Source organism: Vipera berus (assembly GCF_964194415.1).
Source record: "Vipera berus genome assembly, chromosome: 2".
Lineage (NCBI taxonomy): Eukaryota > Metazoa > Chordata > Lepidosauria > Squamata > Viperidae > Vipera > Vipera berus.
In genome coordinates this window covers 80,206,367-80,224,269 of record NC_138203.1, presented here as the reverse complement: position 1 = coordinate 80,224,269, position 17,903 = coordinate 80,206,367, and the positions used below count along the sequence as shown (strand labels likewise).

Here is a 17,903-nt window from a genome sequence, read left to right as displayed (position 1 = left end):
AATAATTTCATTAGCCTATATTTTAAATTGTTTAACTGTGTTTTCTTTCGTATTTTTTGTACACCTCATTTTTATTGGTACCCTGATGAACTGAAGGCAGGATGTAAGTCTAATAAATCCTCATCATCTTAATCATCCACAATAACTATAATTGTGTACCTTTTTCTCCAAGTCTTCTTTAGTTCTGTGATACATCTGTTCATACTGTGCCCTTTCTTTGGTAGCTACATTAAGCCTTTGCTTTAATGAATCAATGGATATTTTTTTATTTGAACAGTCCTCAGTTAATGCCTTTGCCTGGAACAGTATCCAGAGAAAAACTATTAAGGAAAGCATTTAAATAATTTAGATGGAAAATCAACACTATCAAAATACTACACACATCTAATTGTACATAATCCACTTACCTTCTGAATAGAATGCAGGCTATCTTGGCTACTATTCAAACATGGATACTACCCATTGAAGTCAATAGGATTTATTTGTAGGTTAAGTGGCCATGTGACTGCAACATTATACTATTTATCAAATTCATGGGCAAGAAACCAAATGCTAGTACTTAAAAACTCTGAAACTTGCTAACATGTCAACCTACGGTACTGTTGGGAAAAATTACAAATAATACAGTCCAACAGTTAATAGCTACTTATTATTTGTAAAACAAATCTATATATAAAAAAGGAATCAATTTACAAAGCGTACCTAAAGAGATCGTATTTTTGCAAATGATAGGCTTGACTTTTCCCCCCCCAACTGAATGTTGCCAGCAAATTGCAACATTTTTAATAATTAAAACCCCATCACCACCTCGTTGCATAGCATAACAAAGGTCTCTGAAATGCTTTTTTCATACTGCCTCCAAGAAATTATCCTGATTCAGTTTTATATTGTCTGAGTTTTTTTTTCCTACCCTGCCAATTTTGTCTCTTGGGCTGACAGTATCTAAGTGATGTCTCATATACACAGAGCAAGATAGTTTTGTCTGGAACTGACAATGTATGACTGCCAGCAGAAACTATGTTCACATCGGGGGAAAACTAGCACCTGCTTTAAAAAAGAATCAAAGTAGTGCGTTGTTTTTCATGTTTCTTGGATGTTACGATTTTCAGCCTAAGAGATTCCTACACATGTGACTTGTTCGCTATAAAACAGGGCTAAAATACACTGCAGCGGTACTAAGGGGCATTTTCTCTTCCAATCTGTTTAAGCATCAGAGAAATGCATTAAATATTTATGAAGAAAACAACTTTCAGAAGGGCATAAAATGGAATCATTAAATATATAACAATGGAAGGGATCACATATAACTATTGGTATAAAAATAATTTATAGGTCATCGTTCTTTCCCTTTGTGGTATTTTCTCCTGATTTACACTGCAAGAAGAACCTTCTTTGATGTCTCTTTTCAAGAAACAGAGATGTGACATTCCAGCTGAACAACATACCCAAACTACTGGGAAGCATTTAATTATCACATTAACTTATTCAATGGCTTTAATGAAACGGTAGTAATCATAATGGTGGCTACTACAATCCGATGAAATTCAGTTTCTTGATGTAAAATAAACGCTAAACATTAAAGACCTTTTCTTCCAGACATTGCAATGTTTCGTTAAAGCTTTTCTCCTTTTCCTGATATGTTTTCATACGCAGCCTCCAATCTTCTATTAAATGCCTTTTCATACTTATATCTCTTTCCATTCTAGAAATCCTTGAAATAAAGAGAAAATGAAATATTCATAGAATTATGCGACTAGCATGTCATTATTTTGAATCATTGTTAAAGCACAGTTCCACACTTATCTTTGTACCATTTGTCAAGTGAAAAATGTCAAAATTGAAGCTTTAAAGACAGATTTAATCTCTGTGGGCTTCTGAATCTTAAATTCCAATTTCATAGTAGCAATTCAGAACAATAAAAATACACACTAATTTATAGAAAACCATACTGTGATGATGATTTAATTATAAACAAAAGGGGATTATTCTACTAGTCTACTAGGCATGAAAAGGAAAAATAAATTAAAATTAATTTATTTAAAAGTATCACTGTGTGAATTGGCTGTCATGATTTTGAACTACTATTTAATACGTAAAAAGCTTTGTATCAATATGAGGTAGTTTTAAAAAGTAAAAAGCAGTTATGGTATGGAAAATGAATAGATCAGTTTCAAAGATAAAAATGTGACTTCTCCAAAATGAACAACTTCTAAACAGCAAACCTAGTAGGAAATAGTAGGAAACTAAACTGTTCACTGGGTGACGTATCAGACAGGAATCTACGCTTATGGCGCTTTTGCTCGTTTCTGTTTTCTTGTGACAACAACATGCTATCCCAATAAAATGAAACAACATGATACTTATACATTTTTAAAATTTTTATTAATTTTTATATCTTTAAGGCATCGCATAGATCCAGCAAAAATCACAGTAAAAGCCAATTGAAGGAATTTTCATTTCAATAGACACATCTAGTTGATGGGGGCAATCAAGAATATTGAAGCATATTCATTTATCTACTCTATAATCTAGTGGTTGGACATAGGCATATTCTTTCTCACCTCCAGCTGGATTCCTTAGGTGTTCCTCAAGGCTTTAATCAATAAAAATATGCATTTTGTTAAATCCTTTTGAAGACGAAACATTTTAAGGAAATCATTTTTATTTTGCAAGATTAAACATTATTATTAGGCTCACTCACAATTTGGCATTTTTTAATACTGAACTAAGCAACTAATTTGCAAAAATTGTACATTTTAATAAACTCAAAAATAAATAACAATGCCTTTTTTGCCTTTTTCAGAAATTATAAAATTGGACATGTAATCCAATTTAAGCATCTAAACCTTGATATGCTTCTTAGCCCTTAGGCAAAGAATCACTGCATTTGAAAAATTGCTTTCAAGTATGCTGAGGTATCCATTTAGATGTTGCACACTGCAATCTGATTTTCTTTTTTTAAAAAATGATTTATTAGTTATATGCCATCTTTTTACTGAAAATTACTCAGCAATTTAAAAGGAAAATACGTATTAATACTTTTCTCATAAAAGAGTAAATAATATGAACCATATATAAAAAGCCGAAAGAAAAAAAATATGGAAAGATCATTTTCTGAAAAATGTCCATGAAGTTAAAGCAAATGTATTTTTGCCACAAGGGGGAGTCAAACACAACCAATAGGTAAGTGGAACCTACTTTTCCTGTAGTTCCTGCATCTGTTCTTCTTTTCTTTGGACTTCACATTTCAAAGATTTAATGGTAGATGAATGTTTGGTGATTTCATTATTTGCATTCTGAAATAAATGAAATATTTTATCAAAGTCTCAGCAGTGTTGATGTAGGATTACTCAGAGCTGTAACTGTTCAACACTTGTGTTTCAAAGTGAAACTTTGCTATTAACAGTTTAGTCTATTTTGATTTTAGCATAGCAAAGAATTCCACTAATGTGCTTATACTTAGGTTATTAATGTTTGACTGTGATGCTTTTATACTTATTCAGGACTAGCCTACAGAGAAATAAATTTCACCTTATTTCCAAATGGAACGTCTCTGCCAGAATTCTATCTATGATGTCTAACAATGAGTTTCAGGAGTAAAATATCTATGGCTGAGATTTTCCCAAAACAGGTCCTTTTAGCTGCTGCTGCTAAGTATGAAAACTGTCTACTATGCTAGATTAGAAAAGTTATTATTCATACTTGGTTCTAATTACTTTAATGTAATTATTTTCTTAATTATACATTTGTAAGACTGCATTCGAAAGATTAAAGTTTCCTCTTATTAGTGTCAGTTTCAGGATTTTGTAATACATAAACACAAACCTTAAATTGCTCTAAACTGTAATTTAACATAGTTATTTAATGAGTATGATTAATAAGCTACAGTGTGCTGGATTCATTACTTCATTTCATAAACTATGGTATATAAATTTCACTGGCCAAATTCACATATAATGCCAAGCCCAACATTTAAGAAAGTGGCTTGATATGGCATGCACTCCTAGTTACGATTTAATTATTTGATCTGGTTGTTTGCTGTTTCTTATCATTCCACCTCCATACGCGATCATTTGTAGTACTTTGAGCTCTGTTTATTTCCAACGATACACTTCTAAAGCTTCTACTAGGATCTTCTCATATGTTGAAAATTGAACGGCATGCTGATAAGGCTGTTGTCCTAAAACAAGATCAATTTTTGTAGATACTATTCAGAAAAATAGCATGGCACCAAGTTTCTCAATGGATTATGTGTACTTTAGAAGATATGACAAGAGAGGAGAGAATAATCACAAAAATATTCCTAGTAATTTCAAATAATACGCATTATTAGTTAGCAATAACTAAACAAGTGATGTGAAATTGCATAAATTAAGAGTACATCATTGGACTTCTAAATAAAAGGCCCTGTCTAACTATACTTAGGCGCATTACACATGCACAAATACACACCAGTTTTCAATGCACTGAAAAAATGAGTTTACTATAAGAATAAAGGTAAAGGTAAAGGTTCCCCCGCACATGCGTGCTAGTCGTTTCCAACTCTAGGGAGTGGTGCTCATCTCCGTTTTAAAGCCAAAGAGCCAGCGCTTGTCTGAGGACGTCTCCGTGGTCATGTGGCCGGCATGACTAGACGCCAAAGGCGCACGGAACGCTGTTACCTTCCCACCATAGTGGTCCCTATTTTTCTACTTGCATTTTTACGTGCTTTCGAACTGCTAGGTTGGCAGAAGCTGGGACGAGTAACAGGCGCTCACTCTGTTACGCGGCACTCGGGATTCGACCCGCCTAACTGCCGACCTTCTGATCGACAAGCTCAGCGTCCTAACCCACTGAGCCACCGCGTCCCTTATGCGGTCTATAAGAATAGACCAGCCTTAATCATTTTTGGTTTTAGGGAAGATATATGTTAGATCAAAACTGAGTGAAGAGATCAAAATCTGGGGATGCTCTTTTAGCTTGGTTGTTTACAGATGTTTCCTTGCCTGCCTAGGTAATATCATTAGTGCTAGTGACTGTGGTGTTTGCTCTTTGTTTATATACAGTAGCTTGCCTGGCCAGTGTTGATGGGGGGGGTGTTTCTCATTGGTATGATTATGGTACTACCTAATCATTTTCTGCTTGATTCTTTACCTGGTGTTAATCCCTGTTTATCTGGCTGTTGGATTCTGAAGATGTGTATGGTCTTTTTGTTTCCTTTTTAGTTTGTCTCTTTGGCATGGTCGTAAATGTGGTTTCTCTATGTATCTGTTGGTAACTGATATTTATCTCCGGGTGAGAAACTTCCTGGAATTCTCTAATGGTTTTGGATTCAGCTTGATCTAGCTCCGTGATGGCGAACCTATGTCACATGTGCCACAGGTGGCACGCAGAGCCCTCTTTGGGAGCACGTACGCTGTTGCCCAAGCCCTAGGCCTTCAGCTGGGTTTTATAAAACCTTTTCGCTTTAGGCTCTACCGCCATGTGCAAAAAAAAAAGAAGGTTCAATCAATCAATCAATTTCAACTTCTCGCGGGGAAAAAAAAGTTCTTGCAAAGTTGGAATTGATTGATTGAACTTTTTAGTCCCACCCAGTCTGCCGTTACCACTGCAGCCATGCCCACCCAATGGGCCACACCCACCCAATGGGCCACACCCACCCAGCACCCGACGATACATAAGTGGGTTTTGCGTTGCTGTTTGGGCACTCGGTCTCTAAAAGGTTCGCCATAACTGATCTAGGATGAGCTTTCACTGTGTGTTCTGATTGCTTGTTGGTGTTCATGGATCCACTCTGCTAGTCTTCTTTCTGTCTGTCTTATCACAGCGGCTGTTACAGTCCTTGCACTGTATATTGTAGATGACTCCTGTGTTTTTTTCTTCTTGGGTCTTTCGGTTCATTCAAGGTATTTTAGAGGGCTTTAGTTGGGTTTTTGTGCTACAGTGATGCCAGGTGGTTGTAACAGTGTGTTGGTAGTTTCTAAGATCAAAATCTAAAATATATTAAGAATATTTCCTACTGATAGGCTTCATAATAGCTTTTTATTCCCATTAACATTAGATGGGATGTTGTAGGTAACAATATTTTCTCTATGGAAGTACAAATGTTAATGTGAAGTTTCATGTGTAAAAGATCCTGTTTCTAAATTACTACGCACGTTTCTCTGCAGTGCCATACAATCTTCATTAGAGCTTCAAGATAAAATGTTAACTCACTAATGGTAACTAATGAAATGGTATAATTCTGAATATAATATGCAGCATGTTGAATGTTTTATATTTCCTTTAACATACTTATCACCTTTTAAAAACATACATCCAATGCTGACACACATCACATACAAATTGGCTCACAAAGACCACAAACGCTTGATAAAGTGCAGGAAGAATTTTAATCTGCATGTATTTTCTTTCTTTTGTTTTTAAAAATCTAGTGCATATGTTCAAAAGTTTATGACCACATTCATAATGTAAAGTATGGAAAGTAAAATATACTTTATATTTCTGAGATACAAAAAAGAATACGAGCCATAATTCTTGTGTTGTACTTCAAAAGGAACTTTCTTTGAAAAAAACATAGGGTTTCTCCCCTCCCCCCCCCAACAGAGGAAATGTAACTATTCGTTACAGAATAGAATGAAATGTTTTCATTTGGTCAAAGCAGTTCCTATGATGTCAGAATTATATCAATAATTACATCATCCAGTCTATAAATATATGCAATTTAATAGGAAATTAGTTAAAATGACAAATGATATTATAATCACTGAAGTTTCTAGGTTGGCTTTTGCTGCTGAGTTTTATTAATAGGGAAATGCCAACATCCCATTACTTTATGTAAATATGGACACTTATTTAAAGTGGGCTTCTGCAATAAGTAACCCTGCAGTACTTATACAGTGCTTAATTTTTTATGTTCAATTTTTTAAAAATCACCAGTTCCTACGGAAAATAACATGGCTATGAATGGGAAGGGAAATGAAGGAAATGTCTTCCAGCAATAATTGGGTAAAGGAAGCAGGAAACCTGTTTTCAAAAATGACTTCTAGTGTAGCTAAAATTTGGTAGGAAAAAAAAATCTATTAATATGGTACACAATTTTGGATTATTTATACTTGTACAATTTAATGTCTTACTTAAGTTATTTATGATATTAATCAATGTACAGTTTTAAGGTTACGGTATTAGATTTAGTTCTTTTACCGAGGCGCTTGGACAAAATTTGAGTGAAGATGCTCACAGACATATTGCAAAAATGTTTTGCATCTGTCGATTTCTGAGTAACCGAAATCTGATAATTAAAACAAGTTAAAAACAAAAGCATCATAATTTTGTACTTCCTTTGCTATAGTTACGTAGGACTCTACTAGAAGTGAGGTGAAGATGAAGAAAAGACCAAGGTCTAGTTAACAATTCTTAACTACTGCCCTAATGACTTCCTCCACAGATTGGACCCTTTAATTTCGATAGATCACTCAGTCCAATCTATTTGAACCAAGGAGTCCTGAAGAAAATATTTCAATGTGGAGTTTCATTGCTAATGCCGTCAAGAATGTGATACAAAGAAGCAAAGGCTACATTGAATAGAATAGAACAGAGCTGGAAGGGACCTTGGAGGTCTTATAGTCAGCCCCCAGCTCAAGCAGGAGAACCTTACCATCTCAGACAAGTCACTGCCTAGCCTCTTTTTAAAAATCTCCAGTGATGGAGCGCCCACGATTTCTAGGAGCAAGCTATTCCACTGGTTAATTGTCCTCACTGTCAGGAAGTTTCTCCTTAATTCCAGGTTGCTTCTCTTTTTGATCAGTTTCCAACCATTGTTTCTCGTCCTGCCCTCTGGTGCTTTGGTGAATAACGCCCTCTTCTTTGTGGCAGCCCCTCAAATACTGAAATACAGCTATCATGTCTCCCCTCTTTCTTCTTTTCTTTAGACTAGCCAAACCCAAGTCCTGCAGCTGTTCTTCGTATGTTTTAGTCTCCAGGCCTCTGATCATCGTAGTTGCTCTTCTCTGATTTTTTTCCAAACTCTCAACATCTTTTTTGTGACATGGTGACCAAAATTGGCTGCAGTATTCCAGGTGTGGTCTTACTAGGGTTTTATAAAGCGGTACTAATACCTCATGTGATCTTGATTCTTTGCCTCTGTTTATACAACCCAGGATTGTATTAGCTTTTCTGGCTGCTGCTGCACACTGCTGGTTCATGGTTAAGTGATCGTCCACTAAGACTCCAAGGTCCCTCTCACAGTTACTGTTTTTAAGCCAGATCTTGCCCAATGTGTACTTGTACCTTTGATTTTTCCTACCTAAATGTAAAACTTTGCTTTTCTCCACATTGAAACTCATTTTGTTGGATAGGGCCCGTTGTTCAAGTTTGTTAAGATCTTTTTGGATCCTGAGTTTGTCTTATGGGGTGTTGACTACTGCTGCCAGTTTGGTGTCATCTGCAAATTTGATGAGTTCCCCTTCAATTCCTTCATCTAAGTCATTGATGGAGATATTGAAGAGTACTGGGCCTAAGATGGAACCTTGTGAGATACCCCACTGCTTACGTCTCTCCATGTGGATGTAGTTCTGTTGAGGACTACTCGTTGAGTATGGTTTGCCAGCCAGCTGCAGATCCATCTGGCAGCGATGTTGTCTATTCCACCTTTTTCTAGCTTACCAAGGACTAGGTTGTGGTCTACTTTATCAAATGCCTTACTGAAGTCTAAGTATACTATGTCCACAATATTTTGCTGGTCTATTAGTTTAGTCACTTTGTCAAAGAATGAAATAAGATTGGTTTGGCATGATCTGTTTTAACAAACCCATGCTGGCTACTAGTTATAACTTTGTTGCTTATAGTTGTTCACAGATCTGTTTTTTGATTATCTTTTCTAGGATCTTCCCAGGTATTGATGTTAAACTGATTGATCTGTAGTTTCCTGGGTCCATTCCCCCCCCCCTTTCTTGAAGATGGGAACCACATCAGCCCTTTTCCAATCCTCAGGTACTTCCCCGGTGCTCCAGGGTTTTTGAAAGATGTGGTGCAATGGTTCTGAGATAACATTTGCCAGCTCCTTCAGAACTCTGAGATGTAATCTGACAGATGATTTATATTTGTCAAGGTTGGATAGGTGTTCTCTTACCATTTTCTTGCTTATTTTAATTTTTGTTTCTAATTTGTCTTTTGCAGTGTTTTTGTGTGTATGTGTTGGGCTATAGTTTCTTTTTGTGTGAAGACTGATGCAAGCTATGAGTTAAGCAGCCCTGCTTTCTCCCTGTTGCCTGTTATTTCCTTGCCATCTTCTCTCTTTAGAGGACCTACAGTTTCCTTGACTTTTTTCTTGTTGTTAATATGTTGGAAGAAACTATTTTTATTTTCCATTTCTGTTGCAAGTCTTTGTTTGTTCTGAGCCTTTGCTTTCCTTACTTTATCTTTGCATATTCTGGCTGTTTGCTGATAATCGGCCTTAGTTATGTGTCCCTGTTTCCATTTTTTGTATTTGTCCTTTTTGTCTTTCAGTTTGTCAGAGAGATATTTGTGCAGCCCTACTGGTTTCTTCTTGAATTTCTTGTTTTTCTTTTTCAGTGGTATTGTCCTGGTCTGGGCTTTTATGATCACATTTTTCAGAGTTTCCCATGCTTCTTGGGTTGTGTTCCCCTTTAGGATTTTCATCCATGGGATCTTTCCTAGGTTCTCTCTGAGTTTGTTAGTCAGCTCTTTTGAAGTTCAAGACACTGGTTGGATTGTTTTCTGTTGCTAGTGTTTGTGTTATATTAAATTCCAGCATGATGTGGTTAATTTCACCCAAGGTACCGGCAACTTCAATTCCCTCTATCGCTACTTCTCTATTAGTTAGAATTTAGTCCAGTATGGCTTTACGTCTAGTTCCCTCCTCCACCTTTTGGATGACAAAGTTGACGACTAGGTTGGTTAGGAATCTGTTTGATCTCCTGCTCGCTGCAGAGTTTGTCTCCCAGTTGATATCTGGATAGTTGAAGTCTCCCACTACTACTGTGGTATGCTTCCTACATATATTTGTTAGCTGGTTGGCAAAGAGTTTATCTATTTCTTCTGATTGGTTGGGTGGCCTGTATTATACACCTATGGTAATGTCACTTTTTTCCTCTTTTATATTGACCCATATACATTCTGGAGAGATTTTATCTTGGATTTTGTGCATTTCTGTAGATATGTAGTGTTCTTTTACATATAGTAAAATTCCTCCTCCTGTTTTTGTAGACCTGTTTCTTTTGAGCAATTTGTATCCATCCATCAGCCCATTCCATTCATGGGTTTCGTCCCACCAGGTTTCTGTAATGCCAACTATATCATACCCTCCCTTGTGTACTATTGCTTCTAGTTCGCCCTGTTTGTTCCCCAAGCTCTGATCATTTGTATATAAGCATTTAAGACCTTTATGCCTGTTTGTGGGCATGTTTCCTGAATCTCCTGATTGTTGTTTGGGTTTTTCTTTTTTCTCGTCTCTGCCTACCTCATTGTTTGATTTGTTTTCTTGGGATTTATGATTGGTTTTGGGTCCTAGAGATTCTAAACACTGGTCATCCTCCCCCCTCAATTTTACTTTAAAGTCCTTCTGATAAGTTGGGCCAGTTTTTTTCCAAGTACATTTTCCCCTGTTTTCGTGAGGTGCAGCCCATCCCTTGCTAGGAATCTTTCCCATAGGAAATGTAGTCCCTGTTCTAGGAAACCAGTTTTCTTGGCGACACCAACCCTTTAGCCAATGGTTTATTTCTAGAATTTTTTCCCCCTCAATGGGTGTTGACCTTTTGTTGGGAGTACAGTTGACAACACTACTTGTGCTCCTAGCTTCTTAACTTTATTGCCTAATTATTTGTAATCTCTCACTATTGTACTCAGGTTCTTTGTTGTGTCATTCATCCCAATGTGGAGGAGGAGAAAAGGGTAGTAATCAGTAGGCCTAATTATTTTGGTTAGGTTCTCAGCCACATCTTTGATTTTTTGCTCCAAGAAGACAACATCCCTCCCTGGATTGTATGTCCGGTCTGCAGACAGATGATACCATTCCTTTGAGGATAGAATCTCCGATTACCAACACTTGCCTTCCTTTTGGGGGGGCTGCAGTCTGGGGCGCTTTTCTGTTTATCTCTGGTGTTTGTTGATGTGACTTTTTTAGGGTTATTTGAAGTTGTTTCTTTGCTAGGCATCTGCATGTTTTCTTTGAGGGGGAGGTTGTGGGTCTGTGTGTTTCCATCTAAGGAGAGAAATGGATTGCTCAGTTTTAGTGGGGCTGTTTTTGGTTGAGTTGGATTGGGCAGAAGGGGTTTGTTAGTTGTATGCTGCTTCTTTCTTTGAGCATTGTATTTCCTTTTATGTGTGATATACTTCCACTTGTCTTCCTCCAAGGGTTTATCAGTAGGGTCAAAAACTCTAGGAGTTATGAGAAGGGTGAGGGGTGACATGATAGCAGTGTTCCAATATCTCAGGGGCTACCACAAAGAAGAGGGAGTCAAGCTATTCTCCAAAGCACCTGAAAGCAGGACAAGAAGCAACGGATGGAAACTAGTCAAGGAGAGAAGCAACCTAGAACTAAGGAGAAACTTCCTGACAGTTAGAACAATTAACCAGTGGAACAACCTGCCTCCAGAGGTGGTGAATGCTCCAACACTGGAGGTTTTTAAGAAGAGACTGGACAGCCATTTGCCTGAAATGGTATAGGGTTTCCTGCCTGAGCAGGGGGTTGGACTAGATGACCTCCAAGGTCCCTTCCAACTCTATATTATTATTATTATTATTATTATTATTATTATTATTATTATTATTATTATTATTATTATTATTATTATTGTTTGTTCATTAATTGGTTCGGTTTGGCTATAGCTTTCTTTCATAGATTGGGGCTTGGATAGAGTTGCCTCTAAGTTCCTTACCTTTTCTTCCAGTAGTTTACATAGTTTACATCTAATGCATGTATAATTTGGGTGCTCTTTGGGCATAAGCATGTATGGAACATGTATGGAACATGTATTGCATACCACAATAGTATCAGTCACCTGTTCCATGAGTTTGTTGTTTGAAAATCCCTCTTTTTGGTTTTTGCCGTCTGCAGGCCCTGGTCTACTGCTATCCATAGCACTTGGTCTGTTGCTGTCTGTAGGCCCTGGTCTACCGCCATCTACAGCACCTGGTCTGCTGCTGTCTGTAGGGCCTGGTCTGCCACCGTCTGTAGCACCACCGTCTGTAGCACTTGGCCTGCTGCTGTCTGTAGGGCCTCAGGTACTGCTGTCTGTAGCACTTAGTCTGCTGCCGTCTGTAGGGCCTGGTCTACTGCCACCTGTAGGCCCTGGTTTGCTGCCGTCTGTAGGCCCTGGTCTACCACCATCCATAGCACTTGGTCTGCTGCTATCCTTAGGCCCTGGTCTACTGTGCTGCAGCGTTCCACCATCCCCACCAACAGTTCTACGGCCACGTGGGTCCCATTTGCTGATCCATCGTGCCAGTGTTCTCCTTCCTTCAGCAAACAGGGCTGCCTGGATAGTTCACAGTAACCTCTCTTCTTCTCTCCCTGGCTGGCTCTCCTTCCTTTTCCACTATCTCACCGGCTCTCCTGTTTCTCCTCTCTGCCGGTCGTTGTGGTGCCCTCAGTCGGCTTTCCTCTCCGCCCCATAGCGGATTCTCCTCTCTGCTCTGCAGATCCCTCTTCGCTTTTTCCTCTTCTTCAGTCTTTAATTTTCTCTTATTTTTCTTATTTTACCTTTCCCTCTTTAACCTTTTCTCCTATCGTTTTGTCTTAGTTTAAGATAATTTAGTTTCATAGCAACTTCTCTTCCCATGATGTAACCAAGCTTCCTCTGTGGTCACCATCTTAGAATGAAAAAGGTAAAGGTTTGTTGATAGAGATTGGCAGTTTGGTTGCACACACTTTCTGTAAACGTAACAGCTGAGAATCAGGCCTAATTCATAAGAAAGTGGGAGGATAACAAAAGCTCACTCTTAAATATTGCACAATCTTCAGTCTTGCCTTTTTCAATATTCTTTTGTCAGGAATTCTGGAAGGCTGATACAAGAAAATTCCCCTTTGTAAAACATTGCTCCTGTGAAATAAGAGTGGTGGGCTCCATGCCATGCATTCTTTTATACTTCTGTTTTAGACAGACATATATAAGAACGTGATTATCTCCAAACTTCCTGAAAATTCTGGTCAATTTATGACAGATATTACTTGAGGATTGTTGTTGGCAGTTGGCCAGATAAGGCAGTACTGTACAGAATTGCAATAGATGCTCTCTCTAGATTATTTTAATATTGCAATAGTAGAATGTTTAGTATTTAAATGATTATTTTCAGAACTTAATTACTAAATGTTTGCTTTTTCATTTTTTTCTCAGTATCTCCAAGATTGAGATGAGCAGTATCTAAATTTGATCAAACAAAATCTTAATAGCAATAGCACTTAGACTTATATACCACTTCACAGTGCTTTACAGCCTTCTCTAAGCAGTCAGCCTATTACCCCCAACAATCTGGGTCCTCACTTTACCAACCTCAGAAGGATGGAAGGCTGAGTAAACCCTGAGCAGGTGAGAATTGAACTCCGAACTGCTGGCAGCCGGCAAATAGGGGAAGTAGCCTGCAGTACTGCGTTACTTAATATGGTAACAGGTGCATACATACTATATTCTCATGCTACTGGCTCAATGGTTTTATAATTTAATTAACACAATTTATGTGTTAACAAATGAATAGTTTAGTGTATTAAAATGTAACATATTTTTGTAATAGTTCATTAGTGAGACTAGCTTTATAGACTTATTTTTTTCTTGTTAATAATGTAATGTCTTCATTCCTTTACTTTTTATCACTCATTTATTAATACATTTTTTTCCTCTCCTGTTACCGAGTTTTAAGATTTTTTAAAATTTATATCTATTCGATTGATTCCCTGCCTTTTTATACTGACAAATATCCAAAGCAAATACCAAAATTTAAAAAGCCAAAAAAGAATATAAACATTTTTTTAAAAACACAGATCAAAATTAACAATAAAATAGATGCTAAAATCAATCAGTAATTAAAAGCTGGGCAAAAGAGAGGAAACCTGGCAGAGTGGAAGTCAAGAGAAAACTCCCAAGCATTTCACATCCTGGGAGAAATGCTATAAAAGACCTTCACCTACCTGCCAGAAAGATGAGTTTCTGACAGCAGAGGGATCTTTGAAAGGACCTTTTCTGATGATTTCAGCATCTGAAACTATTTGTAGAAGGATGGTTTGCTTCAATAGTCAGACCCCAAGTCAATACCAACACGTTCATTAGGCCCTGTAAACAACTGGAAACCAAATCCAGAACACAAATAAAAGCAAATATACGTATCCCAGGATAATGTTGCAAGATCCAATCTGGGTCAGTCACCGGGACCAGAGATTTTAATCTTCTGAACTTTTGGTCTCGTGCTGGAGCCTATCCTCAGGGAACTTCTCTCTAACCCAAAGCACAAATTCTGGTAGAGAGAGGTTCTCTGAGGATGGGCTCCAGCACGAGTGTGAAAGCTCGGAAGACCAACCCAGATTGGATCATGCAAATCCAAATCTTTCAGGGTATGTATCATATGCCCCCTTCCATCCTTACTAGTTAGCAGCCTAGCTAATTTGTATCAACTAAAATGTTACAGAAAACTTTCAAGTGCAACTGCCGTAGAAAGTGTTGTACTAATCAGGGCAGAAAGTAACCACAATCTGGATAAGTGTTGCCTCATCTGAACAGCACGGGAAAAGTGGCAACCGGCATGTGCCAAGGCACTCCTTAACAGTCATCATTGTTATCAGTTCTAAAACACAATGAAATCTATTGTCTTACATGAACATGCTTTGTTTGTTCCTTTTGATGTTATCAGCTTTTCCAGTGAGATTAACCAACACATTGGATGTATTTCAAGAAGTAAATGACAAGGAGAACAATCTTATGTTAAGTTGTAATGTCAAGGCCTCCAATAAATCCAAGGTCTTAGCAGTACTGTAACATGGTAGAATAAAAAAAAATGTACTTCCACCTTTCTCCCAGGAACATTTTTGACTGATTTAAATATTCAATCTAAAACTGACCTAGAATAGCTAAAATTTTAACAATAACTCTGGGCATGTTCCCTTAGCTTGACCTTGGCACACCTATTGTTTACTTTTTCTGATATTGGTGTTCTGTTATAGGAGGAGACGGGCTGGTGAAGCTTCGGTACTGTACTTAGATGATATTTCTAGGACCAAATAATACACTCTCAAAGGATGCATTTCTTTCAACTCTTACAACCCTTCTGGGGCACTGCCCTTTGGACCACAGGATTACAATTTAAGTAAATAAAACTACAACGATTTTTACAAGCATTGATTTGATCTGAGAGATTCCTTGAAATTCTAGATATAATTTTGCACACATCTGTTCCAGGAATGATAGTTTCTTGGGAGTGATGTTGGCAAAACAGATGTGGAGAAAATAAAATATAGGGCATCTGTGACAATACTGGATTTATCTGAACAGAAGTAGCATAATTCCTTCCTCCAGCCTGAGGATGATGGATGAGATTTCGTCGAAACATTGCTCTTATACCTTCAATTCTACGTGGGAAACAACCCGAATGACCAAAGATCTACACACACACACACAGACACACACACACAGAGACACACAGACAGACACACACAGACACAGACACAGACACACACACACACACACACACATATATATATATATATATATATATATATATATATATATATATATATATATATATAGAGAGAGAGAGAGAGAGAGAGAGAGAGAGAGAGAGAGAGAGAGAGATTCCCAACAGAAGGAATATATATATATATAAATCTCCTTGCCACCAACCCAAATGATAATAATCTTTATGCTAATGTTATCTATGCACTTTGTCAGCTCTTCTTCTTGTAGCATATAATACCAGGGTTATTGTAGCTGTGTCTCCTTTATTCAGGGATTTACAAATTAATACTTGTTCCTTTTTAAATGAAATTATGTAACCTACAAAAAGTATGGATATAAACGAACTATACTTAGAGGGACGGAACTTTGTGCTTGCTAGGTGATTGTTTATTTTTTTCACAATCCTTACCAGTGTTTTTTTAAGGATTTTATCTGCATGCATGCATGCACAGGTGCGCGCGCACACAAACACACACAAACACACACACACACAAACCACTGATCTTTTCCATTTCCCTGTGTTCTTCTATCCGCTTTTTCCTCTTCAGTGACTATTTTCTTCTTTTGTTTCAGTTTCTTTCTCCAAATTCTCTTAGCTTTCGGGCGTCTGCCTTCCTCACAGGAAGTGACCATTTAACCTTTTACTTGCCTTAAAAGAGCACAAGATGCCATTTCATAGATTTTGAGCAAAAGTTATTTGACAGTAGTCAAAGATAGGAGAAATTTTCTCAGAGCCACCAATAATGAAAAAGTATATATTTCTTCGTTCATAGCACATGCAATAAGTAAAGCGTTATTTTTTACAAAAAGCAATACCTTTGACTATTTATACTGTAAAAACTACTGTAGATTACTGCAACTGATCTTAAAATACTTTCAACAGTCATAAATTTGAAATGTATGACATTATTTTCAATATTAACATTTACTTACTGAATTATGATTGTTAAAAATAATTTAACAGCCAAGTTATCTCTTATCTCAAGATGTGTTTACATTTTTACCCACTTTTCAGTCACTAAATGTCTGATATTCTCTATTATAAATAAGAGGCCTATTTACTATCTCATAGCATAAAACGTTCACCTTCAGTTTACACTGTAGTTGCTTCATTTCCAAATCTACAGTCTTGACAGGAGTAGCTGGTGCCATTCCAGTATGGCCAGATGCTAAAAGAGACAGCCCTTCTCTCCCTTTGGTCGCCTGGATCAGGTGGTCCAATTTTCCTTGCAAATCTGATTTTTCTCGTTGCAATTCAGTCAAGCTGGATGTCAGGGTCTGCTTTCCGGATACAAAATAATAGGAATAGTTGTATTCAATATGGAATTAGGAACACCACTCTATATTATTATAATTTAGCTTTACAAAATACAATATTCATCGTATATTGTCATAAATTGCAATAATGTGGGCTGCGTTTATTGGTTACAAAGTACAAACTTAAAGCTAAAAAGAAATAAGAGATTGGTTTGTGGTATTTATCTTGCAAGGTAAAAGAAAATGGGTGTAATAAACAACGGCAACAATGCTGCATTATCCTGCCCCTATTAATACTACTAGGGCTATATGTAGAAAAATGCCGAGATATGCAGTGTAACCACTTTGTGATTACATTGGATTGGCTATAATGGCTGTCAGAATAAATTTATATACATATTCTACTGAAAAATTCCAGAGAATATCATGTTTTGTCTGGTATCAGTTTTATAAGACTTGTAAAGGTTAAAGCAAAGCATATGCACTGCACAATGTTTGGGTTGTTTTTATGCTATTGTTTCTTCCCTTCCTCGTGTACACAGCCAGGGAACCACAAATTCCATAACCTTGACCCTGAAAGTGATGCACTTTACTTGTAAAAGCCAAGTTGGAGCAGGACAGGGTAACAGATGTTAGTTGTTTATTCCATTGGGTAGGACTTACCACCTTACACTGCAGCCAAAACGCTTCTCATTTAGCAACATAAATGTTAATTCTAATTAGCAGATGAGGCTTGTTAGATATTTAGTTCAAAAAAATAGCATGCACACAAACTCAGGCTTATTGAGTTTGATTGACAATGGACCAGAATAGTTTATTTCACAGAAACAGCTTATCAGAATGGATTAGAAAATGAAATATGTAATATTTGCTTTAATTTTGGAATAGTTACAACAATCTTTTACTAGTTTGAACTCAGCAGAAAGCCACCAAGATTTTAATGATACACCGGTGAAAGAGTCCAAGAAGCCAACAATAACATTATTT

The 17,903-nt window shown here is 37.1% G+C and overlaps 1 protein-coding gene across 1 annotated transcript in view; it reads right to left on the bottom strand.

The window, feature by feature from the left end:
- CNTLN (centlein) overlaps nucleotides 1–17,903 on the bottom strand; it is a gene marked incomplete at both ends in the record, with an annotated part of 198,071 nt that overhangs the window by 30,912 nt on the left and 149,256 nt on the right. Inside the window, 4 exons of the mRNA XM_081318884.1 lie at nucleotides 160–297; nucleotides 1,585–1,711; nucleotides 3,199–3,296; nucleotides 16,746–16,937. Of these exons, the coding sequence (XP_081175010.1) occupies nucleotides 160–297; nucleotides 1,585–1,711; nucleotides 3,199–3,296; nucleotides 16,746–16,937 (555 nt within the window). The remainder of the gene's footprint in view (nucleotides 1–159; nucleotides 298–1,584; nucleotides 1,712–3,198; nucleotides 3,297–16,745; nucleotides 16,938–17,903) is intronic.